The following is a 26,155-nucleotide window of genomic DNA, read 5'->3' as shown; positions in this document are numbered from 1 at the left end:
GCAGTAGATTAAACAAAGAACATACAGATGTACAAACTATAAATATAATAAAAATAGTCAACAGGATATAAATGAATGGAAAGTGACCAGTGTTCACAATGTATGTTTCAGCAGTGTAGACGCGATGTGTGTTAGTCATCCGCATGGATGAATGTTTGCGTACATTCAGTTAAAGTGTATGAATGTGACAAGGAGTGTGTGTAAGCAAGACATTGTTTGTGGCTATGGTCAATGTACGTAAATGAGCTGGAGTGTGAATTTGTGTGCGCACAAATTGGCTTTACGGTGCACATTAGGGCGCAGGCCAACAGGCAGTTCATTTAACAGTCTGATGGCCTGAGGGTAGAAGCTTGTTTTTTCTTCCCAGTATCTCTGTCCTGGTTATGGTGCTCCTGAATCATGTCTGCCTGCTAGATGGTAGCAGGGCATATAGGCCATGGCCCGACCTGACCACAATGAAAAGCCACTGGATAGCGGATGGCACATGTGAAGTAATTCTTCCTCTGAGACTTGGCCATCTCTACAGTGAGCCTATTCATGTGGAGAGGCATGCTCATTCAAATTCTTGGTTGTAAAAATTGTGACAGTTGAGATTTATCAGCTTAAAGCTGCAGTTTGATTTCTTTCCCTGTAAAAAACAAAAAAACTGTTATATCCCATATAAACATGTTTTGTAAGCTAATGAGGCCCTCTAAGAGTTGTTCAGCAATACAGACAGGTCAGTGGAATGTTCAAGTTATAATCTTTGGAGCATGCCGCTACTTTCCAGCCAATTCTGTTCCAGCAATCCCATTCCAGTCAATCGCCTGCAGCAAGACGGGCCTTCCAGCCAATCGCCTTCTGCAGAGGCAGGCCTTCCTTCCTCCTCCTTACTCGTAAGAAACTATAACGGCAGCTAGAGTCCAGGACCTCAAACCGCCAATTCCTCCCATCTACTAAAGCATACACTAAGAAAACTGCAAAGCAGCAAAAGAAGACTAGCTCTATATAGCTAGCAACCAGGAACACTAAGCTAACATTAGCATGGGTAAGAACAACATCAAACTGAGTTTGTTCTTTTTGGAACAGGTAATTCAATTTTTCATATTATTATTCAGAACTTCATTCTCTATCAGGCATTGGTGCGGAACTGCTTTCTGACCGGCGAGTAGCTGCAACATGCTGTAACTTTTGTTGCTGAAAATCCTACAAAGTATAACTTTAACAAACTGCATTAAAGTAAAACATTTCATAGTTTGTGCCATTGTTAAAGATGCGTTTCTGGGATTTCACCCAAAATGGATCCTCAAAAATTGGGCCTGTGTGTGCCCAGTGTCATCAAAACCACTTTATTTCAATCTTGGAAGAGATTAATTTCAATAAAGGTTAAATAAATGAATGGCTAACAGATAAATTACAGGTCCAGATAAGCAACATATTACATATTCAGCACAAAATCTGAGGTTTAATAAAACTGGTATTTGCTAAATTAAGCCTGCATATTTTAACTTAAGAGTAAAGTTTTGCAATAACATGACATTTAAATTTATAAAGAAAGTAGTAACATAAGAAATGTATAGTACCCTCTAGAAGTACTGCCATCCTTAGTAAAGATGATCAAAGAAAAGGCTATGAACAAGTTTCACTGTTGTTTGATCAGCCTGAACTTCAACTCAAAGCGACAAAAATGTAAGTTTGAGGTAGAGCTGTTAAAAAACAAAACAATTACTTAATATTTTCAAAAAAACATTTTAGAAACATTGTACTAAATGCAGAAGAGACAATGTGCATTAGGCACCCGTCCCAATACAACAGCACTAAGTCTTCCATAATGCATGATGAGATTGGAGAAAACAATTCATGCCAAATCTCTCCAGATCCTTCAGTATTCTTGGTCCCTCCTTATGTGCTCTCCTCTTCAGCTCACTTAACAGGTTTTCCAGGGAGTTTACACGAGGGGACTGGGTTGGCAATTGCAAAATCTTGAGGTCTGTGGTCAGAGATGCATTTGTGTTTGGATCGGTAGGAATGCTTTGGATTATTCTCCTGCAGGAAGGTTTCAGGATGACCCTGTGTTTCCCTTCTGGCAGAGGCAGACAGATTTAGCTAAAACATTCATGACGTTCATGATGACACCTATCCTAATCATGTTCACAAGGCCTTTGGAAGCAACATCACATATATTCTTATTTTCTGTAAAATCCTCCTCCTTTCTACACCAAACCCACCACTGCTGTGGCAAAAGCTATATTTTTGTATTTTCTCATTTGGCCAAAAACCCGGGTCCAATCAAACTTTGGCACTGAAATTTCACCCCTCAGACCATCTTCATCATTGTTCCTGAGGGTTAAACACACTGGCATACAGCAACACATTTTTCTATAAACTTTTTCACTTATCTTTACCAAGGGTGACAATAATTCCGGAGGGCAATGTACACATCTCAGAAAAACTTTAATGTGGAAAAGTTCATTTTGTTCTGTATTTCAAATCAATAAGTGACACCTTCATACACTCACCTAAAGGATTATTAGGAACACCATACTAATACTGTGACCCCCTTTCGCCTTCAGAACTGCCTTAATTCTATGTGGCATTGATTCAACAAGGTGCTGAAAGCATTCTTTAGAAATGTTGGCCTATATTGATAGGATAGCATCTTGCAGTTGATGGAGATTTGTGGGATGCACATCCAGGGCACGAAGCTCCCGTTCCACCACATCCCAAAGATGCTCTATTGGTTTGAGATCTGGTGACTGTGGGGGCCATTTCAGTACAGTAAACTCATTGTCATGTTCAAGAAACCAATTAGAAATGATTCAAGCTTTGTGACATGGTGCATTATCCTGCTGGAAATAGCCATCAGAGGATGGGTACATGGTGGTCATAAAGGGATGGACATGGTCAGAAACAATGCTCAGGTAGGCCGTGGCATTTAAACCATGCCCAATTGGCACTAAGGGGCCTAAAGTGTGCCAAGAAAACATCCCCCACACCATTACACCACCACCACCAGCCTGCACAGTGGTAACAAGGCATGATGGATCCATGTTCTCATTCTGTTTACGCCAAATTCTGACTCTACCATCTGAATGTCTCAACAGAAATCGAGACTCACCAGACCAGGCAACATTCATCCAGTCTTCAAATGTCCAATTTTAGTGAGCTTGTACAAATTGTAGCCTCTTTTTCCTATTTATAGTGGAGTTGAGGTGGGATCTTCTGCTGTTGTAGCCCATCCGCCTCAAGGTTGTGCGTGTTGTGGCTTCACAAATGCTTTGCTGCATACAAGGAATTTTCGCCCACAGGACTCCCGCATACTGGATGTTTTTCCCTTTTCACACCATTCTTTGTAAACCCTAGAAATGGTTGTGCGTGAAAATCCCAGTAACTGAGCAGATTGTGAAATACTCAGACCGGCCCGTCCGGCACCAACAACCATGCCACGCTCAAAATTGCTTAAATCACCTTTCTTTCCCATTCTGACATTCAGTTTGGAGTTCAGGAGATTGTCTTGACAAGGACCACACCCCTAAACGCATTGAAGCAACTGCCATGTGATTGGTTGATTAGATAATTGCATTATTGAGAAATTGAACAGGTGTTCCTAATAATCCTTTAGGGGAGTGTATATTCTAGATTCATTACCTAAATTGAAAAATGTCAAGCCTTTTGTTTCAGTCTTGATGATTACGGATTAGCTCAGGGAAATCAAAAATCCAGTACCTCAAAATATTAGAATTAAAAACATTTATAATACAGAAATGTCAACCGGAGAAGAGCTCTAATCAGCTAATTAACTCCCTGTGCCTTCAGTACACACTCCCACAATCATGATGAAGACCGCTGACTTGACAGTTATCCAGAAGACACTCATTGACACCCTCCTTGAGGAGGATAAGCCACAGAAGGTCATTGCTGTCATTCTGTATTGTAAATTTTTTTATTGTAATATTTTGAGATACTGGATATTTGATTTCCATGAGCCATAAGCATCAAGACTGGAACAAAAAAGTATTGAAATGATTCACTTTAGGTGTAATGAATCTAGAATATATGAAGGTGTCAATTTTTGATTTGAAATACAGAAAAAAAAAAGAACTTTCCCACAATATTTTTTTTGAGATGCACCTGTACACGAAGGAACATTGAATAATAAGGGATAATTTAAATAAAATGTATATGGAGTAACAGTACTTAGCTGATGCGTGGGGAATTATCCTATGAGAAACAGGAAATAAACCAGTAGAACATTTAAAGTGCCTGTACGGCTTCAATGACTCCTTTCTATGTCCTTCTCATGATTACAGATATTGTGTAAACACTGCTATGGCACCTGTGAATTTGGATTTTGAATTTGGCAGCTCGTTACCTCAGACAAACTGATGATTCATACAGTGCTATGGTACCATTTATGTTTAAGGAGTCTGTCCGTGACGAGAAGGGCCTGCTACTGATCTATGATGACAGTGTTAATGTAATATCACCTTTATATGGTCTGTAGCAGCTCACTAAGTAAGAGCATGGTGCATGCAACGCCAGGGTTTTGGGTCAATTCCCATGGGGATTGGTTTGAAAAAGTATGCAAAAGTATGCACACTACTGTAGGATGCTCAGAATTTAGTGCGTGCTAAATTACTTAATGTAAATCTCTTTCCCTTTATTCAGAATGACCAAATACCAAAGACAATGCCTCAGGAAAACCTGCCGTGACAACTCTTGGCTGCCCTGCACCCACCCCACCCGGTCGTACTGTCAGTTCAGTTTCTGCTGATCGGCCTTCACCTATGGAACCTGACCATGGCTGGTCTCAGCAAAGTGAAGATGCCCCTTATAAAAAATGTCATTCAGTATAATCTGAAATGATTGTTCAAACATAAAGGGAAGTCCAGTGTTGTACCAGACACCAATCCAATTTAGTTTTATATACAGTATGGGTAACACTTTGCACAGTCAATCTGTAGATGCTTTACAGTGTCTACAGACTGTCAGTATCATTTCAGTTACAAGTATCCCCAGCTAGCTACTAACACTAACCCTAACCTAAATCCTGACCCTAACCCTTACACTAACTATTATTGTAAATCTAACTCTAATCATAGCAAGCATTAACTTTCAATCAACTATCGACTAACACCCTAACATTAAATCTCATCCTATCCCTAACCTTGACCCTTTCCATAAGCCTTACCACGACACGTATTGCAAATATTATGCTAACTTTAGCAAGCATTTACTTTTACTGTGTTTGATAATTTGTTGAAAGTAAAAATATCTGTGGAGCACCTATCCAGATGGCAATTTTGACTTCACATAACATTACATAACTTAATAAAAAAAAAGCAAAAATAAAATCTAGCTACATATTTCTAAAGTATCTACTGAAACACATTCTACAGATCAGTTCATGCTACCCATCTTGGCATCACTTTGATTTGACTGAGACATATCAGCTAGCTAGCCAACCAACCAATTGCAGCTATACAAGCTATGCTAGCTAGTTACTGTCAGCTTAGTTAAACAGTGCATTCTTCAGCCCACACACAAAATTAGCGGGCTTGTGATGGCGATTTAATTGGGGGGGGGGGGGAGCACAAATCGGTAAATTCAGCTGCTCTTTAAGTGATTATTTTGGCCAAGGTGAACAGCAGGGCCCTGGATTGACAAACCACCCTTGCTGTCGCTGCCTGGCCAGCTCCTGTTCATTGAGATACTTTGCCACTGACCCTATTACGGGGGCTGAGTCCTATTACAGGAGCTGAGTCACTCGTTTGCTTGCTCTCTCTTGTTATCCCTGAGGGGGCGCATAACGTCATGCAAGGCTTCTTTATTTTTTTGCCCTACTTGACGCAAGTTGAGTCATTGACGTGATCTTTCTGTTTGGATTTGCACCCCCTTGGGCTTGTATGGTGGGAGAGATCTTTGCGAGATGAACACTGGATAGGTAGTAGTCTGTTGATGACCCTTTGGTGTTTGAGCAGTGCTTGGAAAAGTGGTCCAGTGGCCCAGCCAAAGCCCGCACCTCAACTCCACCGAACATCCGCAGGGAGGCTGGAAGATTGCAGTTCACCGACGCTCCCCGTCCAATCAGACAGAGCTTGGGAACATCAACAAGGAAGAAGGGAACAAACTGCCCAAATCCAGGAGTGCAAAGCAGGTAGAGCAATACCCAAGATGTCTTTAAACAATTTTTTGGGGACCATTTCCAAAGGTGCTTCAGGTACTAAATAAAGGGTCTAAATACTTATGTACAATGTTTTCATTTCCAATAAATTGGCACACATTTCTAATGTGCCATTTCAGCAAATTAGCACAATTTTCTAAAAACGTGCTTTTGTTTATAGGGCATTGTGTGTAGATGTGTCCAAAAAAGTGTACTTATTCAATGAGAAATTAAGTCTATAACAGAGGAAAATGTGATGAACAATGGTATTACATGTTTGGAATTTCAAAAGACAAAGAAACAAGAGAATGAGTTATAACATCAGTAGTTACACGTGACGTGATTACACATTGCCTGTCCAATGGTTAAATAATTGACTGCACAAACAAAATATGTTTGAAAATTATTTGAAAGGGAGGCTTTAGTGGACTACAATGTGGATACAAGTTAGAACACGTAGAATACATTTCTGGTTGGCATGTGATGAAGACCCATAAGGTACCGTGTGATCAGATGTAAAAAATAAATGAATAAATAGGCATCAGAATTGAAGGACTAGAAAGGGGTAAATACAATAATTCCTCTAGCTAACAAACAAACAAAGGAATACTTATACTTAGGTTATTTCAGAACATATCCCAAATTAAAGCATTGCAAGTTATTCAGGCTATAGCTGTTAATTTCAATAATGACTCATCCTTATGAACAATCACACTGATTTACATCGTAATGCACGAATGCACAAAATAAAAAACAGTAACACGGGAAACCCACAATGATCCTGGGGACTGTTGTGAGCCACGGGAAGGGGCACTTTTACTGGGCCTGCTCCATGAGCGAACCATTTTAGCAGAGTGCCTTATTTATGATATGACTGCCTGTCTGGTCCCTCAGGGCGCTGCCGTCTGGAACATGCTTACATAACACAGCGTGTGCCGGCGCAAGCGCGCGTATGTGTGCTGTGAGCCTGACTAATGCACTCCTGGCAAGGAGATGTTAAATGAAGTTAGACTGTTTATTTATCCTTGTTTATTTGACTGTGGGGTAAAGTGAATGACCCAGACAAAATGTACCAATGTACAGCTTTCACCGCAGCAATCTCAGAACACAAACAACAGTGTCTGTTATATACTGTTATTGACAAAAACATGTTTAGGGCCTAAAGACAGGAAGATATCAATCCTAATCGAGGAGATGATTGGTGAAGAGAGAAGCACAAGAAGAACCATTCGGAGGTCTCGTCTGTGTCATGTGACTTGGTGGCAGACAGGCAGACTGAAGACGTTGTACATGATCCAAGCACGTCGCCTCAAGTCGTAATGTTCCTCCTGGAGATTAAGTCATTCCAAGGCAAGATGAAGGGAGAAGGCAAGACAGCCGTAGTGCTTCTAATCTAGCATACTGCTCCACTAAAGACCTTAATTACATAAGAAAGCAAAGCCATTTAGCCTCCTCGAGAGGCCATGGACCGAATAGACCCAATCTGGACGGATCAAAAACATTGGGCAAATTGGAGCTGACACTGATACAGTAAAGGCCATAGGCGAAGGGAACACCAACAACATTTTGCTTGTGTGTCGTAAACATTGGGCTAAAAACAAACAAACAAACACTGGCAGGAAGGTCAGGTTTTCTACGCTGCCCTCTACTAGGTGGAATGCTGACTGATCTCCAGGGACGGTGTTCCACCTTTCTCTCTTGATTCATTACATCTCTTCTATGGCTATCTACATTACATTCTTTCACCTTACCGCCTCTCTTCCATCTGCCCTCTCTTTCCAGCGACCATATGTTTTTTCAGAATATTATTGGCTCTATTTTGGGTTCCAGTAGAGACCTTGCTAATGATGTGCCCAGGGCCTGTGTACACTGTGTACAAAATGAAAAGTCATTTCATTAAAGGCAGACTGAGATCTAGAGGGTTAACTATGCTGGGGTCTGGATTGTCCTACAATCCATAACTGTGTCAATGAGGATTTACAAACAGGCAGTGAGGAATGACAGCTTGGGCCCTGCTTAGTAAAGTCCTGCAGCAACAGACAAGCATCATGCCATGCCACACCCCCTGCTGGCAGTTCAAGGGAAAAACCGTCAGACTTCGAATGACAGAGCCACAATCAGCATGATTCTATAGTACCAACATCTATGATGATCGATCCCTGAATTAAATAAATTACTTGAAAACAGGAAAAAACACAACCTCAGAATGAGCTACCATAAAAAAGCTTTATCAGCCCCAACCCTCCGTTTAAAATATGCTCAATTAGTACTACAGTATATTATAACTCGAGACATGCTAGCTACCGCAGGCTGTGGAAAATGACAGGGACAGTTAACATACCTTCTGAGACGTAGACAAAGGGCTTGTTCTTCACGGACAGCAGAGTTAGCAGGTTGAAGAACAGAGCCACAAAGGTCCCCACCAACAGACGACCCCTACAGACACAAACACAGAAGACCATCAGGAAAACTAAACATTCCACATGGGTTGAATCATGACGGAAGACAAATGTGTGAAATTGTATTTCATGAGACAACAAAACAAGTTAGAATTCAGAAAATAATTTATCACAATAGGGAAATTCAGAGAATTTGACTGCATATTTCAAACTTAAATATGGTATTACTGCTAAAAGTTAATGTAATTAATATAACAGAACATATTAGGTTCAACAAAAACACTCCATTGGTTGGCCAACAGGCTTCATCTCTTTTTAAGTGCTTGTATTTCCTCAACAGTTAGTATTAAGAAATAATACGATTTCAGTGGAAGCAGGTAGGCTATAGGTTAGGGCATCTGGCCAGAAAGTTGAGACTTTGATTAATAGTGCTCAACTCATTGCTTCAGAAGAACCTTTACTTTTTTTTTATCATTCCCCGAAAAGCAGTAAGCATTAATGTTGAGAAATGACCCGGTCAAGTTGAAAACACATAAACACCAACATAAAAACATCAAAATAGGGACAATCCATTTAAAAAACTCAACACAAACAATCAACAGAGGCAGATTTTAATGCTGAGGGAAGCCAGTTGGTGCTGCAGTGAATGCATGTTCTCTACTAGATTAAGTGTTTTGGTATCTGGAACATGTGGCGTTTTGTGTGGCTGCCACCTGCTGCACAGCAGTGATAGTAATTTGTGGTTTTAGGGTATTACACCCAACATTTCATCTCCAATGTTCGACTGTTTCGAAAGGTAATCTCATCAATGTAGACAGGTTTAAAAATCGCCCGTGTTTTCATCAAAATACTAATCTTTGTTTCATAACGGCAATCCACGATTGTGTGGGTCCGGTGAGTGCTGGGAACCTGATTAGCTAAAAATCTGATTGTGATCTGTTAAGGGGGATGAGAGGGCTGGTAGGTTCTAACTGTCTGGATCCAGATGTTTGTTTGGGCTGGGTCTTACTTACGTATGCACCTCTGGCTGCTCCATGAATCTCTCCACACTGACAAAATAAGGGAAGAAAAATGGTGTCACACAGAAACATGGGTATACAAATAACAATAATTAAAACAGTACCATGTGATTGGACCAGGAAGAACTCTGTCGTTTAATAATTTCACAAGAAACCAGGTAAAAAAAAAAATCTGTAAATGGTGCTCGAGAAAAAAATATAAACATATACTGAAATTATCATCTTTGCCATAAATATATTGTTGAACATTATACATTGAACTCAACAGCTATATTAAATATGGTATGTGTCCAATATTGATTCATTATTTAAAATGTGGTAAAGCTTCATAAATGATGCCAATGTTGATACATTTCTTCCCAGTAATAATACATCTTTATAATAATGTCAAATGTATGGCAACAATCTTTCCACCAAAGGGACATTAAGATTTGTGAAAAAACTTCTGGTTTTGTCATTAATTCGCTAATTGACAGAACAACTGCACTTTGCAAAAGTGGGAAAACTCTCAATCCTTGTAATAATAAGATTCAGTCTGTGCAGATATGCTAAAGTAGAAAGATAACTAATGGAGCACCCAATAGTGTTTGACCTAGCTCACACTAAATTATTTTAACCATCTACTAAGATCTGTGATGGTTTTTATAATAATCAGTAACCTAAAGAATTAAGAACCCAATCACCAAAACAAGAAAAACTATCTTGCAATCACATTTTGGCAGACAATCATTTATAAAACAGCGACATGTCAACAATTCTGGAACAGGTGTTTAAGGTCAGTTTACAAAAAAGGGAGATCAGGCAATCTGACAGCCTGTTTTAAGCACAAACAGTCCGATTTTGAGCACTGCCCCAATCAATCGGTACATGGCTACTTCCTTCCATAAGTGGGACATTCAAATTCAGCATCCAGTATTCATAGTGACATGGAGGGAAGAAGTCATGCAGCAAGCCTATAATTACCACACCGCTCTCCTTCTCTGCTACTGTTACTTTGAAAGCATGAAGCCTGGTTACACACAGGCTGGACACGGTGCCACGTCACAAACACTCCCCTCCCCTGCCAGAGACGTGACCGGTAGATAAACTCTGCCTCTGCGTGGGCTTTAGGCTGAGGTGTGGTGTGGTGTGGACAGAAGCAAGAAAAGACATTCCCACAGCACTGAAATATGTTCTACACTCAACAAACATACATCTTCATAAACTCCCACTCGCTCTTGTTTTCTTTTCTCTCCCTAACACACACACACACACTCCCCCACACACACACCCACACCCACACCCACACACACACCCCCACACGGTTGATGCACTAGTTGGCAGGCAAGGGCCAGCGTGTGTCGGTGTCGTCATTAGCACTCCACCAACAAACCCCTCCCGTGTGAGCCGTGACCGCTGGATAAACCCTGGCTCCGGGCGCCTTGGGCCAAGGGGTTGGGACAGGCAGGAGGAGACATTCCCACAGCTCTGAAATATTCAGCATCTCCCATCCACCCCACAATCCCTAGCCCCCCAAAAAAGGGGTGAACTTTGGTTCCACCCACCTTTCTTTTAGGATGAACAGAGCTCCCAGCTGCACCAGTACTGTGGAGGAAAAGACTGCCAGGACCTCCATCCGCTCAAACCTGGAGGAACACACACACACACACACACACACACACACACACACACGCATTTTTGTGGTTATTCACATAGTGGGGTATTGTCACTAAGATTCGACATGTATAATTTTGTAATCGCCAAAGGAGAAAAGGAAATGCAATGGAGAGCAATCTATAATACGAGAAACAAAGCAAAACACACATTTTGTAAGAGTATGGGGCCTCAGTCTTTAGGCACCACCGCCGCTGTTCCCTGGGTTAGTACTGTAAGCTTTAATGAAAGTGCTATTGTATCCTTTTAATCCCAGATACACAAAGAAATGTTCATTATTAATCAAAACCACTTCCCCTGAATGGGCAAAAAAACTGGTACACCAGCTTTAGCGGTCGGCACAAAATCCCAATGCTGATGATGCATATGTCTATCAGGTGGGGGGTGATACCTAAGGGCATATTTAAATTAAATAAAACAAATAAAAAATGAAATGTGTAAGACTGAGAAAAGTCACATTTGGCTGTGTTAACACCAGCCAAAAAAGTGGGAAATATAAAGCATCACCTATCCCCAAAATGCCATGCTCTCGTTATTTCCCCAAATACTCTGCGAGACCTGCGGCAAAACGACACTCCTATTAAAGTCAAATGGGTTGTTTGGGCAACATAATGGCATGTCCCCATGTGGGGCCACCAGGCCAACACGCAAATGTCATGGGGTCACTCTGTGTTAGCCAGTACTACAAACAGACCCTTTAACTATATCCAACCCTACACACTCAGAAAACATTACCTCTCCCTTTATATATTTTATTCATCACTTGTTTTGAATCTTTGACTACAAAAGTATTAATTTGTATTTGAGGAATTCATTTCATATGTTCATTTTCTTTCATCTTTAATTATTTCTAAAACACCACATCCCAGAATGCGCTCATTAAGATGAGTACAATGTTACCAAAGGTGAATCCCAGCAGCACATGTCCCAACCTCCGTCACAATTGCACATGACTATGGCTGAAAGGATACGGCGTCGTCTTTAGAAGATGGATGTAAAAAGGTATACTGTAAAGAAGGCTGTATCAACTGATTCAATGTGCAACCACTTGGCTATTGCCTTGTCCTCAGGTAAATGTTTACTAACATGTCGTACTGCGCTAGATGGACAGAGAGGTTGGGAAACGCTGCTCCAGTTGAAATGAGATTATCAGTGCGGTGGCTGACCCATTGTGCTGGCCCAGTGAACACATTAGGGCCAAGTCAAGCTGAAAAGCAGCTTTCTATGCAATCACTGCTCCTCAACGCCCTAAGGTCAGGGGAGACAAGCAAACGGCGAGCCGCCCGGTCCCACGGAACCATGCCCAATAAACACAGCTCACATGATGGTGTCAACAAAGGCTGTGTGAATGAAAGGATACAGACAACACAGACACAGCCTGTGCTGAACCATGACTGTAACGCACACAGCCATTAATGTGGCAGGGGCTTAAACACCCTGCAGTGTGGGCGTGGGACTTTGGCCATGCTACAGAACAACAGCACATTAAGAATGATCGCCACATGAACCAGTCAGGACCTCACATTACGGGCTGCCTGATGGTTCTGGGATGTTCTGGGAACCTACAGGGCCAGGCAGTTACCGGCTGGAGTAAGGGAAGAATATATTGAAAGAATGATGTCGTAACTAGGGCTGGGTATTGGCTCTGGTCATCCCAATTAAATTCAATTTCGATTGATAAAGTCCCAATGCGATTTGGTTTTGATTTTTATTTAATTTGAAAAAAGTCATGATGACAATGTAGACTATGAACTGCACAGGGAAGACTCTAGCAGGGTAGATTACTAAAGATTAATGTTAAACTTGGATGAAAAAAAGGCCCAAAACATGAAAATGAAAATACAAAATAACAATAATAAGGCTCTAACTTGCCTTTTAAAATAGTGCTAGTCATTCCAGAAAAGGGCACTATAATGACAATAAATATTATTGCTGCATACGAAAGCAGAGTGAGATTTTAGACCTCTGCTGCCAATAAAATTTAACTGAGTGATTAAAACAAACAACTGCGGGAGACAGCACGAAGCTGGAGGACAGCGTATGAATGAATGAATCCTGCCGGAGACGATGTGTAGATCTCTGCTGCCAGCCGTTGGAATAAAAGAGACAGCTGTTCACAAGACGTTTTTAACAAAACCTCTGTTAATGTTTTCAAGTAAACATACGCATGCGTATCAGCACAATAATCAATCATCAGCATTCGTTAATGCTTTTTGTTTGTTTGTTTTTTCCCCCATTACAAGTAGCCTTCAGTTAGCAATGACTAGCAAATTTCCCAAAATTATATCACGCCTTGAACATGTCATTGTAATGAATTTTAAGAAGATTCTTTAGAATCAGGGCACTAATGGACTTACCCAAAAGAGTAGAGCTGACTAGGCTTCTTCATGGCCACCCAAGAGCTCAGCAGGCATGTGATTAGACTGTGGGCCAACAGGTGCATAAGAGTTATGACAAACCACTCAACTGGACCAGTACAAAACTCATGTTTTGGGACAATAATTGCATTTGAAAAGTCCCTCGAGATGAAGCTGACAAAACAATGCTCCCAGAACTCACCTGAAGAGGTCAAAGATGGTGAGGTATGTGTATGCGGTTAAGGCTGAAACAAAAGAGAAGATGATCAGTGACCGCTATATTTTTATTATAATAGATTCCAGGTTATGGCTTTTTTTGCTATGTACATTTTGCTATGTACAAACTACTGATTAAATGTGAAGCACATAGCTGCAATATACCTGTGAATGAATATAGCCTATTTTGGTGAAATAAACAGCGATTCAAAATATTGTCAGCAAAATAAAATGCAAAATAAAAAAATGAATTCCATGAGCATGAAGAGCAAAAATTTGGTTTAAATACACCTTTAGTGAATTTCACTGGCACACAAACATGAACATAGTTTCATTGCCAAGGATTCTCTCCTCCCCCTGAACTATTCCTATCCTGTAGAGATGTCAGTGCAGCTGTCGGGACTGAGCTGAGATGCCCACACAATGATGAGGAAAAGACTCAGCGAGCAAGCATGACCCACTCCCCAGAAGCCTACTGCTCTCCAATGTATCTAGACCTTAGATTATAGAGCCATTCACACGGTCAAACTGCCCTGACCTAGTAGGCACTGTATAGTAGAGTGCAGTGAGCTGGAGGACGAGGAAGAGGTGGAGGCTGAGTGAGATCCGTCGGCCTGTAAAGTCGGCTTTTTATAAGCCGGATATAATGGAGAGGAGATTAGGTTAGCTTTGGATGACAAGGAACATTTTGTTTTCATACTTTGCTCTACAATGTTGGCCAAACTAAGGTGACAAAATCCATGAGACAGAACAAACATTAGCTGTTTGCCCAGGGGATCTACGGGAATGACTGAGTTCCGTTTATACGGCAACACTGCCGCGGTCACTGCTCTGTGTGCCCACCCACGGCAGAGCATGGGGGAACATACACAAGACGCTATCATTCCTGTAGTTGTCATCGGTCATTTTACTACATAATGTAGAAACACAAACGCTTACAGTGCATTCAGAAAGCATTCTGACCCCCTTTACTATTTCCACATTTTGTTATGTTGCAGCCTTATTCTAAAATGGATAACATTTGTTTTTTACCCTCATCAATCTACACACAATCTGTAATGACCAAGCAAAAACAGGTTCTTAAGAGTTTGTTGCAAATGTATAAGAAAAAAGGAGAAAGCTGACTACGGCCATTTTCCCCCATCGTTCAGTTTGCCCTGGGTAGCCAGCTCTAGGAAGTGTTGTTGGTTCTAAACTTCTTCCATTTAAGGATGGAGGCCACAGTGCTCTTGACCTTTAAAGCTGCAGACACTTTTTCTACTCTTCCCCAGATCTGCAACATGAAACAAACCTGTCTTGGAGCTCGACAACTCATTCCAACACTTGGTTTTGGCTTTGCCATGCACTGTCAAATGTGAGACGTTATACAGGCAGGTGTGTGCATGCCCATTGAATTCACCTCAGATGGACTCCAATCAAGTTGTAGAAAAATCTCAAAAACGATCAATGGATACAAGATATACCTGAGCTCAACCTCGAGTGTCATAACAAAGGGTCTGAATACGTACTAAAACGTTTTATAGACATTTACAGACATTTCTAAAAACCTCATTGTCATTACGGGCATTGTGTGTAGACCAATGACAATAATTCAACCAACTTAAGAATACGGCTGCAATGTAAAAATAAAAAGGAAGGTAAAGAGGTCTTAATACTTTCTGAAAGCACTGTACATACGGCTTTTCACGTGATAACTATTTTTCTCCGATAACTATTGCTTTGGTTTTGGTGATCCATGCAGCTCATCTGGCTGAGCATATTTTATTCTTACCCTATGAGGTCTGACCCTGCTAATTTTCACATAATCACAACCACTGTCACAGAGGTTTAAATGAAAACAATCGGTGGAACAGAGTTTCCTCCTGAGTTGGAGGGAACTGTAACGTCCAGAAGGATGGGCTGAAATGGCCCTGGTACAGAGATGAAGCTATTTACTCCTCACGATTAGAATATGAACCATGTTTGACAAAGAACAAAAAGAGGATTAGATGTCTTCAGTGCCTTTACAATGTAGCCTACTTCACATCCATCGCAAAACGTTCTATTAACGACACACCGAGTCACACTCAAACCCAGTTGTCTGAAAGAGATGAATGCTTAGTGGTGTACACTAACCGGCCAGTCTCGGTTTCTGATTTTGTACTGTAAAAGTACACTGCCATTCTTTGTCCTCCACATTTCATGCATACAAACACTGACACCCAAAACGTTTGTCTGGTATCTACTGTAGCAGAACAAGTATATTAGTCATAACCCAGACAAGGCCCGGTGGACCGGCTCCCTTTCGAGCTAAACCCAATAAGTGGAGTATAATGTCTGCAGATTAAGGTCACTTGTGTATGTTTGCCGACCTGATCAATGGGAGATAAAAGGGAAGGAGTGCCATTGAGGAATATGACCCAGGAGCTGCATATTTAATGATGTCTGCAGAGAAGGAGCCCAAACAAGTCGTACAGTGTCCCATGCCTGACTGCCACCTCGGCCCCAGTACCCGGGCCCCGCCCTTGTCACAAGCCCCGTCCCTGTCCCCCGGCCCTGTCCCCCTGCCTCAGTATCACCCACCCCAGGGGAAAAAAAGCCCATTAACAACATTAAGTGCTGCCTGGTTATTGGTGGATAAGCAAGTTAAGGGGCATTTCGGCCACGAGTGTGTATCAACTTTCCCTGGGCCAGGCCGGGCTCATAACCGCATTGGCGTGTACACATAGGTTACAAACAGGTTACACCCACACACACACACACACACACACACACACACACACACAGTATCTCAGATAGGAGAGAATTGCAAACTGCAGCAGTGGGCATCTCGGGTGTCTGTCGACGCGGCATATTAAAACAACAATAGATTGCTCCATATGTAAACTAAAAGCTTTATTGACTGACTACATAGAACCACCTGGCAGGGGAAATGGGAGCCGTGTGAAGGAAGCGGCGGCTGGTCTGGACCCTTGGCCCAAGCTGACATTAGCCACAGGGGGGGAAAGTGAGACTCGGGAAACACACACTCAGGGCTGCTTAAAAAAGAGGGCTGGCACACACACACACACACACACACACACACCTCAGTGAGGTATACAGTATGTCACCAAACACTACATAGATCTGCAAACAAATACAGACATAAAAACACACAATTATTGACGAGATAGAGTTCACCCATCAAAGCTGATCCATCAGTAGCAATAAAGAGGAAACTCTCAATTTACTACCAGCTCTCCTTCAGAAACGTTCAAAACAACACTAAATCATGAACAAGAATCTATTTCAACAGGTTTACTCCCCCTTGTTCTCCATTATGTATGTACATTTTTCTCATGCACTGAGGTACTCCTAACAGTTAGTGTTTAACCGCCACAAGAAAACAATAAGCACCGATGCAACCCCACCTTGGAGGGCCGGACAGCTTCTGGACAAAGTGGACGTGTGTTTTCGGAGTGACAGGCTACACTGAATGGGAAGACGGGGGCGAGCAGCACATTGGCTGTGTCTAATAATTAATAGGCTTTCGTGTAACGTGAGGCTGCAGATGGAGGCTGGAACTCTACACTTTAAGTAGGCTGTCAGAAATGAATAGGGGGACAAGGACAGGCCCCTGAGGAGCTCCAGCCTGTAGCACTAGCTTTCCCTGACATGGAGAGAGGATACCAAGCTCTCTGACACAAACCTAAGATGATAACGCTCCTCCTGGCATGACTGGGCTAGGATAGCCACCCTGTCGTAAACAAGCAAGGACAAACATATTTTTCCAAATTTCATTAATATCAACCAAATTAATATATCATAATCTCATGTTTGGGTAAAATAGGTACTTTCTAGAATACTGTATAATAAGTTAAAAGTACCATCACTTTTCCTAAATCATCAGTTAAAATATTGTACAGCTTTCTTTTGTCATAGTTTGTTTAACTAAGTCAACAATATGCTCCAAAAAGCACTGATACAACTAAGAGCAACTTAGGTTATTTCCAATACAAACATCCATACTATACAATCACTATTATGTTAAGTGAACATAGGAAAGGATAACTTGATTATGGTGTAAAATTCCTGTTTTGGGCCACTGACAGACTGAAACAACACCACAGCAATAGGAAATGCTTCTTCCAACTACATTTCATGCAGCTTCTAGCTTTTCATGGTTACTGATGGCTGAGGCCAACATATTCCCCAGCTTTACAACCCCGATTAAGATGACAGGGGGCAATCCCTGACCACGACCTGTCCAACCATGGGATATGTGGAGCCAAATCACATCACCATGGGGGAACCCTCATCGTTGATTTGCCAAATAAGGGGTCTGAAGTTGTTTGCAATCTCAGGATTTTCCTCAACATAATGTTCTCCCCAAGGTTACCTAATGTGGATGTTGCCATTATTCCTCAATGCCAAAAATCATGTAGAGAGAGAGAACCTACCTATCCACCTATTATTAAATCCTAAAAAGGTGTAATTCCTAGGGCCAATTCACCAGAGGAAGCTTTTGTGGATACAGGTCTTTTTCCTTCCAAACATTTTAACCTAGAGACAACTAAAGCAAGAAAGGAAATGTAACAATGTTTCCTACTGTTTAACAGCAATTCCTACTCCCACAACAAGTGGGTTCAGCTTTAATTTGAGTGACTGTTTGACCCAGTTTGACGCCTATGTGACCAATGATTGTTGCTGCCACAATGGCCTGGAAAATGACTTAGGCATTCCAAGTTCAGAAACTGACAGGTACTTGATTAAAACACTTAAACCAAACCAACAGTCGCTTTTAAGTGCTCAAGTTTATTTATCGTGATGACTGAACCCAAAGCATTAGCTTAAGACATTTTAGGCAGAATGGTGTGCATTTTCGATAACAGTAAATTAAGCACACACATTTCTACTGTAAGGACATCTATTTCTTACCACTTTAACCATGGAGAGAGTTAAAATAAATGCTCTTTTAAAACAAGCATGGGCTCTAGTTTGTGCATCATGTTGACAGTTTGAAATCAATAGGGTCATCAGGATGGCTCTGTGGAATGTCTGTTGTACCAAGTTCCCCCAGTAGTCTCTTTATTTAACCTTAAAACTAGACGCCATTTTTACATTCAGACAGACGGTAGCTAGATAGAGATTACATAAGATGGAGGCAGATGAGGACTCACACTAGCCTGTACTGAACAAACTGTCCGCAATCCACTTCACCTAGTTGTAGCCTATTAGCAAGCTACATACCTATGAATAAAGTTAGCCCCATGGACCCATTATATCTTTTAGATCAATCTGTCCAGTGACACAATCTAGGCAAAACAGATGTGATGTGCTTGTGGTCGTATGGGGAATAAAGTAAGTGAGTTTTTTAAAGGCAAAACAGAGAACCGTTTGGAACAGACAGTGATTCTGAATGTAGGACTGTTCCCTTTACTCAGAGCCCTGTGGGACTCAGTGGCTTCACCAGCTGTGCTCTAATGTGGAAGAACAGGAGGGGCCTGGGGACTAACCAACTCTCCCTTGACTGAAAACACACTCTTGCGCGCGCACGCACGCACGCACGCGCGCACACACACACACACACACACACACACACACACACACACACACACACACAGACACACACACACACAGACAGACAGACAAAACACGTGCGCCCACAGCCCTACACAGACACACATACGCACAGACAAACACATGGGCAGTTGGCCACACATGCCTAGAAAGGATAGATAAGGTGGGTCTTAAGTGCCACACACAAAACCTCTGTCTCCATCGCTGACAGTCACACTCATTTCCGATACTGATACTTCAGATACTGTGTGGGGAGGCATCTGCATAGAGTCTGCCACCATGCCAGCCTCCTAAGAGGCACATAGGCCCACAGCTCAGACTAGGGGGGGTTGTCAGACAGGGTAAACCCTTTCATTCAGCTCCCTCCCTCCCAGAGAACAAGGAAGGATGGAAAGGGGGAAAGGGAAGAAGAGGAGGAGGGGTGTTTATAAGCCTGCAGAACAGGCACTTGACCTCCTTTCGCTTGGCTTCCCCCAGCTGTAGAAATACGGTGTATGACGGGAACACACAGTCCCAGAGACTAGTGCTCCTGAGACAAGGATGTCCAATATAAAAGAGCAGAAAGACATCAGATACTAAGAACAAACACAAACAAACACAAACCTATTACATAAAAAAGGGAAAAAAAGGCAGCGTGTGCGCATGTGTAGGAGGGAGGGAGACGACCAGACCAGCTAAATGGCTTGCCATTATCATTGGATAAGTTTGCCATATCCTAGTATTCTACAGAATATATAAGAAAAAAGGCAAATCCCGATTTGACATAGAACCAGATACACAAAGGCCAGGAAAAACAACAAAGCATTTAACATACATGAAATTGATAATCATATAGTATTATCCCATATCCGTTCAACAGTTCAACAGATGTTAAACAACCCAGTATGAGGAGGATACTGAGGATACAGAACAGAAAACATCAGTGCAGTCGGTTTCAATTGGTCTGTAATGACCTACACAACCCACATTCCCCAGCAAGTATTGATCCAGCTAAAGTGTTGACAAAAGACAAATGCACATATCAAATTAAAGCGTGGGCATTTTTCAACAGATTGATACTTTATCTGCTCTTCCGGTGCAAAATTTGATCTGGACAAGCTGACAACACCAAACAGCATCCTGTAGCGTAGACTCATCTGTTCTATCTGCATATGATTCCACATATTCAAACAGCCGATAGAACGGGGCTATTCAAATCCGGTCCTGGAGGACCGAAACACTTCTGCTTTTTGGTTCTACCAGCTAGTTGATTGCCTTCACCTGGCATCTCAGGTCTGAATCAGTTCCATATTAATAGTAGAGGATAAAGCCAGAAATGTTTCGGCCCTCCAGGACTGGAATTGCTATATAACATCTAACCACTTTAGAAACAATTACAAACACACAGACACACACAGGACTTGGAGAAGGTGCTGGGGAGAGGAGATTCAAGTCATTACAGAAAACAGTTGAGGCTACACATCATAACTTTGCAACTCCAACATGTTGAGAAATAAAAATTCCCACACAAAAGAGAGACAAAATGGGTCTCGTCTGCCAAACTTCGGCATTAACAGCCAGATTTTTAGGTCCCTCCTAATCTGGAAATTATCCCAACATACCTTTATGACATCTGTATAAATTGACATAAAACAGCAGGTTTCAACTCATGTTACACTGTCATTCTAGCCCCTACTTCTGATATCCATATTCAATACAAATACATGTTCAATATATCATATTTTAGCGTAGAAACATCATCCAGACAGGGGTTTTATCTAGGTTCTATTTCTGAGATTAATTTGGCGTTCTAGTTGGGTGCACCAGAAATATTGCAGCCACCCCAAAATGTGTTCTAAACCATCTCCACACAATATTCCAAAGATTTTGAGGACTGGCTTCTGTCTAGCCACTCCGTCATAAAGAAATTCTCCATATCTATACCAAACAAAATTCTAACTCACAGGTATATGGAGAGTTCCTTGTACTTAACGGTTAGATTTTTGCTTTGACCTGTAATGCACATTATTTAGATAAGTTGGTAAATGACCAAAATACCTGTGTACATGAGATTTTTAAGTAATTCTTTTTCTCCATAAATTCACAAATAAAAAAAACAAACATGTTTTTCACATTATGTGCAGATTGATGGCAAAAAATATAGATTATGTTTATTACTGATTAAGTATAACAACCAAATTTGGTGAAAGTTTCAACAGAACCTCATAGTTTTAGAGAATTACAGACGTGTTAACCATAAAAGGCCAGAACCTTCACATCTGGCTCTTTTAACTGTGGGATCATCTGAGACAAGCCACCGACAGCTAATGAAACTGTGGTCTTCCTCAAAAACAGCCAAACCATGAGTATCTTCAAAACTACTACTGTTGGGGGGAATTTGCTAGGCCCACCTTTCCTATTTAGATTGCCAGTGCTCTACAATTTTACCATTTGTAGATAGTTCATCGGACAGTCGATTGATGTAAGTCAATTTGCTTGGAAACGTCTTTGTATCCCTCCCAGAATCATGGGAATCATTAATCTTTCTTCTGAGGGCTTCAGATAGTTCTTATGATCTTGGCCTGATGTGTTACCACACCAACATACAGTTCAGACCAAACCCAAGTTTCTAAACTTTGTGGAAGTTGAGACCAACCCAAAAAAAACACTCATGACTTTCTAATCATCAGAACTTGTTTTGGTGCACAGCACTCTGTAATGGTAAAGGTAGGGGGGTACTAACTTCTCTGCATAAGGAAATCGCATTTTTGTTCATTTTAATTGGATACATGGTTTCAAAGTTCAAAATGGTTGGCATGATATGTTAAACTGGGTAACTGTTATCAATGAATGTGGTTGGGATGTCCTAAATATCCATGTGTCCTAATATGTTTTTCTCCAGGGGCTGTACTTACATTTCACATGACGGTACATACAGTTCAAACCGTCGTCACAGCCTGTCACAGGCTGAGTGGTAACTCACAACTGAGTTAGTGAATAAATTCAATACATCATTTAATGGCCTCCCTATAGCTTTAATAGGTTAGCTATCAAAAATGTCTGATTGAAGTGCTTGTTCAGAACAAATAAATTGCAAAACTTGACCAGTCATCAGTGTTGGTAAGCATACTTGGGTGTTTGATCTGACAAAGACTAGAACCACATTTTTATTATACATATCAATCACAGTGCAGCATATCTTAGAAATATAGTTTTTAAAACAAACTTCCGCTGCATAGGTTGTCTAGTGTTGTAGTGTACTTGATCCAATTAAGTTATATACACACACACACACTTTTTTTTAATCACACAAATGTAAAATTTAGGTGCCTAACAGCAGATTTGCTGAATGGTTGGGTCCAACTATTTTGATCTCTGCATCCAAAAATGTATGGCTCCATCATGGGACATGACATTGTTCATTGTGCTTTTCAAGCGTTCAACAAGCTCCATGCATATACAGTTCTACAGTCTATACAGTCCGGAAATAATTGGACACAGACACAGGTTTTGTTATTTTGTCTGTTCACCAAAATATCTTCAAGTTCCAGTTAAATAATGAATATGGGCTTGAAGTGTAGTCTCTCAGCTTTAATTTGAAGGTATTCACATCCAAATTGGAAAAAGCGTTCAGGAATTACAGCATTTAAATTTGTAGCCCCCTCTTTCAAGGGACCAAATGTAATTGGACAATTGACTCAAAAGCTGTTTCATGTACAGGTGTGGGCTATTCCTTCTTTATTTCTTTATCAATTAAACAAGTAAAAGGTCTGGAGTTGATTCCAGGTTTGGCATTCAGAATTTGGAAGCTTTTGCTATGAACCCACAACATGCGGTCAAAGGAGCTCTCAATACAAGAGAAACAGGCCATCCTTAGGCTGCAAAAAAATCCATCAGAGAGATAGCAGGAACATGAGGAGTGGCCAAATCAACAGTTTGGTACATTGAGAAAAAAAGAATGCACTGGTGAGCTCTGAAACACAAAAAGGCCTGGACGTCCACTGAAGACCACTAAGGTGGATGATCGTAGGATCCTTTCCATGGTAAAGAAAAACCCCTTCACAACATCCAGTCAAGTGAAGAACACTCTCCAGGAGATAGGCATATCATTATCCAAGTCTACCATAAAGAGAAGACTTCACAAGAGCAAATACAGAGGGATCACCACAAGATGCAAACCATTCATAAGCCTCAAGAATAGAAAAGCCGGATTAGCCAAAAAACACCTAAAAAAAGCCAGCCCAGGTCTGGAACAGCATTCTTTGAACAGATGAAATGAATATCAACCTGTACCAGAATGATGGGAAGAAGAAAGTATGGAGACGGCTTGGAACGGCTCATGATACGAAGCATTCCACATCATACGTAAAACACAGAGGCAGTGTGAAGGCATGGGCATACATGGCTTCCAATGGCACTGGGTAACTAGTGTTTATGGATGATATGACAGAAGACAGAAGCCAACATAAATCCAGAAGTGTATAGGGATATATTGTCTGCTCATATTCGGCCAAATTCAGCAAAGTTGATTGGATGGTGCTTCATTTTACAGATAGAAAACGACCCAAAACCTAATGCGAAAGCAACCCATGAGTTTAAGGCAAAGGAGTGGAATATTCTGCAATGACCGAGTCAACCCCTTGAACTCAACCCAATTGAGCATACATTTCACTTGCTGAAGACAAAACTTAAAGCAGAGAGACAGTGGCAGTAAAGGCCTGGCAAAGCATCACAAAAGGAGGAAACCCAGCGTTTGGTGATATCCATGCGCTCCCGACTTCAAGCAGTCATTGCCTGCAAAGGATTCTCGATGCAGTATTCAAAATAAACATTTTATTTATGATTGAGTTACTTCGTCCAATTACATTTGAGCCCCTGAAATAAGGGGACTATAAATGAAAATGGTTGGAATGCCTAAACGTTTCATACAATATTTTTGTTCAACCACTTTAACTTTAATTAAAGCTGAAAGTCTGCACTTTAATTGCCATCTTGGTTGCTTCATTTCAAATCCATTGTGTGGGCGTGCAGAGCCAAAATTATGAAAATTGTGCCTGTGTCCAAATATTTACAGACCTAACTGTATATGATTTAATTAAAACAAAGGTGCGTTTATTATAACAAATTAGACATTTCAGGGCTCCAAACAAAAAAATCAATTAAGGAGCCATTGGCTCCTATTGGGGGAAAAAACAGGCGCCAAATAATTTTTTTAAGAGCCACATAATGCACTTACTTTTATTCACCTTGTTGTGTGCATTTCTCTCCTCTTCCGACTTATGAACTATATACAGTCAAATATTTTTTTTTATTGCAGAATCTGATTATATATATATATAGCTTAATCCGTAGGAAATGTGCATTTCTCTCTTGCGCGTTCACTAGCCTACTGCAAAGATCGCAAGTCAGTAGGCTATCGTCAACCTAATCTTTGCAGTCGACAGAAAACACTTGTTTATTAATAAACAATTAAAACGTCTCATTGCAAACCATAGACAATAGCATATAAGAGGCGCAAACAGAGCGGAAATTGCAGGCGCGGCTCGAAATGGCTGTTATTTCAAATGGAGCATATTTTAAACTAATCGGTTAACCGGTTTCAACCGGCTAATAAGGCTTGGCGGTCGGTCAAGAACATTTTTAGTTTTCGCCATAGTGGAAGGGGGCCAGACTATGTACAAATGAATGATGTTAACAAAACAAATGATAGGCTACTGGTTAGAAAACATGCACGTAGGATGCAATTTTTACAATCAAAGGGAGTACATTTGTATTGTCGCCAATGGCGACCTTGGCAGAAATATCACTCGCAAATAAATATATTTATTTATATATATTTTAGTCGCAGTTTGGAGCCTGCATTTTTAAAAGGTCGACATTTAAATTGTTTTATTTGTTCCCCATTACAGGCAGACCTAGTGATACACATGAATGAAATTAGTGTTTCAAGAAAGTGTTGCAAAGATATGGATCACACTTAGTTTCTTATACTGAAGACTGGTTAGCTCAACTTGTCAGTTGTCACTGTTCCATCAGCGAGTGTGGCCATTCTCCCTTTAAAGCAAGGACAACTGATCTGGGAGCGGTTCAAGTATTTATAGTCAAAATTAGGCCTAAATTAGTTGCCGAAACAGACCATAAAACAGGAGAAAACCTGTTTATAAGTTTTAGGCAGCATAATGTGCAAGTCCACCCCAAGAGGGCGCTAGTCCATAAATTCAAAAAACTTTGCAAGAGCATGCAATGTCACTGTTAATTATATGTTCTTTGCATGCTTTATGAAAATGCACTTTAAATAGACCCAACAGACAGAGTGTGCACAACACTTAGTCCCTTGAGTGTTTCGTGCAGTGTCACTGAATTGGAAACCTCCATTCATAGACAAGGAGATTAAAGTGTACAGTCTCTTCTTCCTCATAGTTACTATCCCACTCAACCAGGAGCTGTGCACTGTAATTTTACAGGTCAGTCAGGGACAACCTCCTCATTTGCTTCCGGTAGATTCTTCCTAATGTATGAGGCACCAAACCTACAAGTCCCTTTACTTTAGATGTTTGCGATGGAAAGATCCAGCTAACTTTTCCAAAGGGAGACCTCTTCAGGACACAGCTTCACAATTGGGACCAGTCAAAGTGATGAAGCTTGGTCATGCTGATGGGTAGATTTTTCTCAGGCCAGGCTTACAGCCCCCTCTCTCTCTCTCTCTCTCTCTCTCTCTCTCCCCTCCTTTCCAGCTGCATGGCTGTGAGACACTATCATATCAAACTCCCCTGGAATGAATAACATCCACCAAAGGCACCAGAAAAGGTAAAGTGCACGTATGAAAAGCATGCATCACGTTTCCAGCAGCAG

General features: G+C 41.1%; 1 protein-coding gene across 1 annotated transcript in view; it reads right to left on the bottom strand.

The window, feature by feature from the left end:
- Positions 1-26,155, bottom strand: part of slc30a6 (solute carrier family 30 member 6) — a 51,923-nt gene that overhangs the window by 15,667 nt on the left and 10,101 nt on the right. Inside the window, exons 5-9 of the mRNA XM_010869754.4 lie at positions 13,773-13,815; positions 13,571-13,636; positions 11,105-11,185; positions 9,555-9,590; positions 8,484-8,578 (exon numbers count right to left, since the gene is read on the bottom strand). Coding sequence (XP_010868056.2) covers positions 8,484-8,578; positions 9,555-9,590; positions 11,105-11,185; positions 13,571-13,636; positions 13,773-13,815 — 321 coding nt within the window. The remainder of the gene's footprint in view (positions 1-8,483; positions 8,579-9,554; positions 9,591-11,104; positions 11,186-13,570; positions 13,637-13,772; positions 13,816-26,155) is intronic.

Source organism: Esox lucius, chromosome 6, assembly GCF_011004845.1.
Source record: "Esox lucius isolate fEsoLuc1 chromosome 6, fEsoLuc1.pri, whole genome shotgun sequence".
NCBI classification, from domain to species: Eukaryota; Metazoa; Chordata; class Actinopteri; order Esociformes; family Esocidae; genus Esox; species Esox lucius.
The sequence above is the reverse complement of the archived record's forward strand: the minus strand, read 5'-3'. Positions and strand labels throughout refer to the sequence as shown.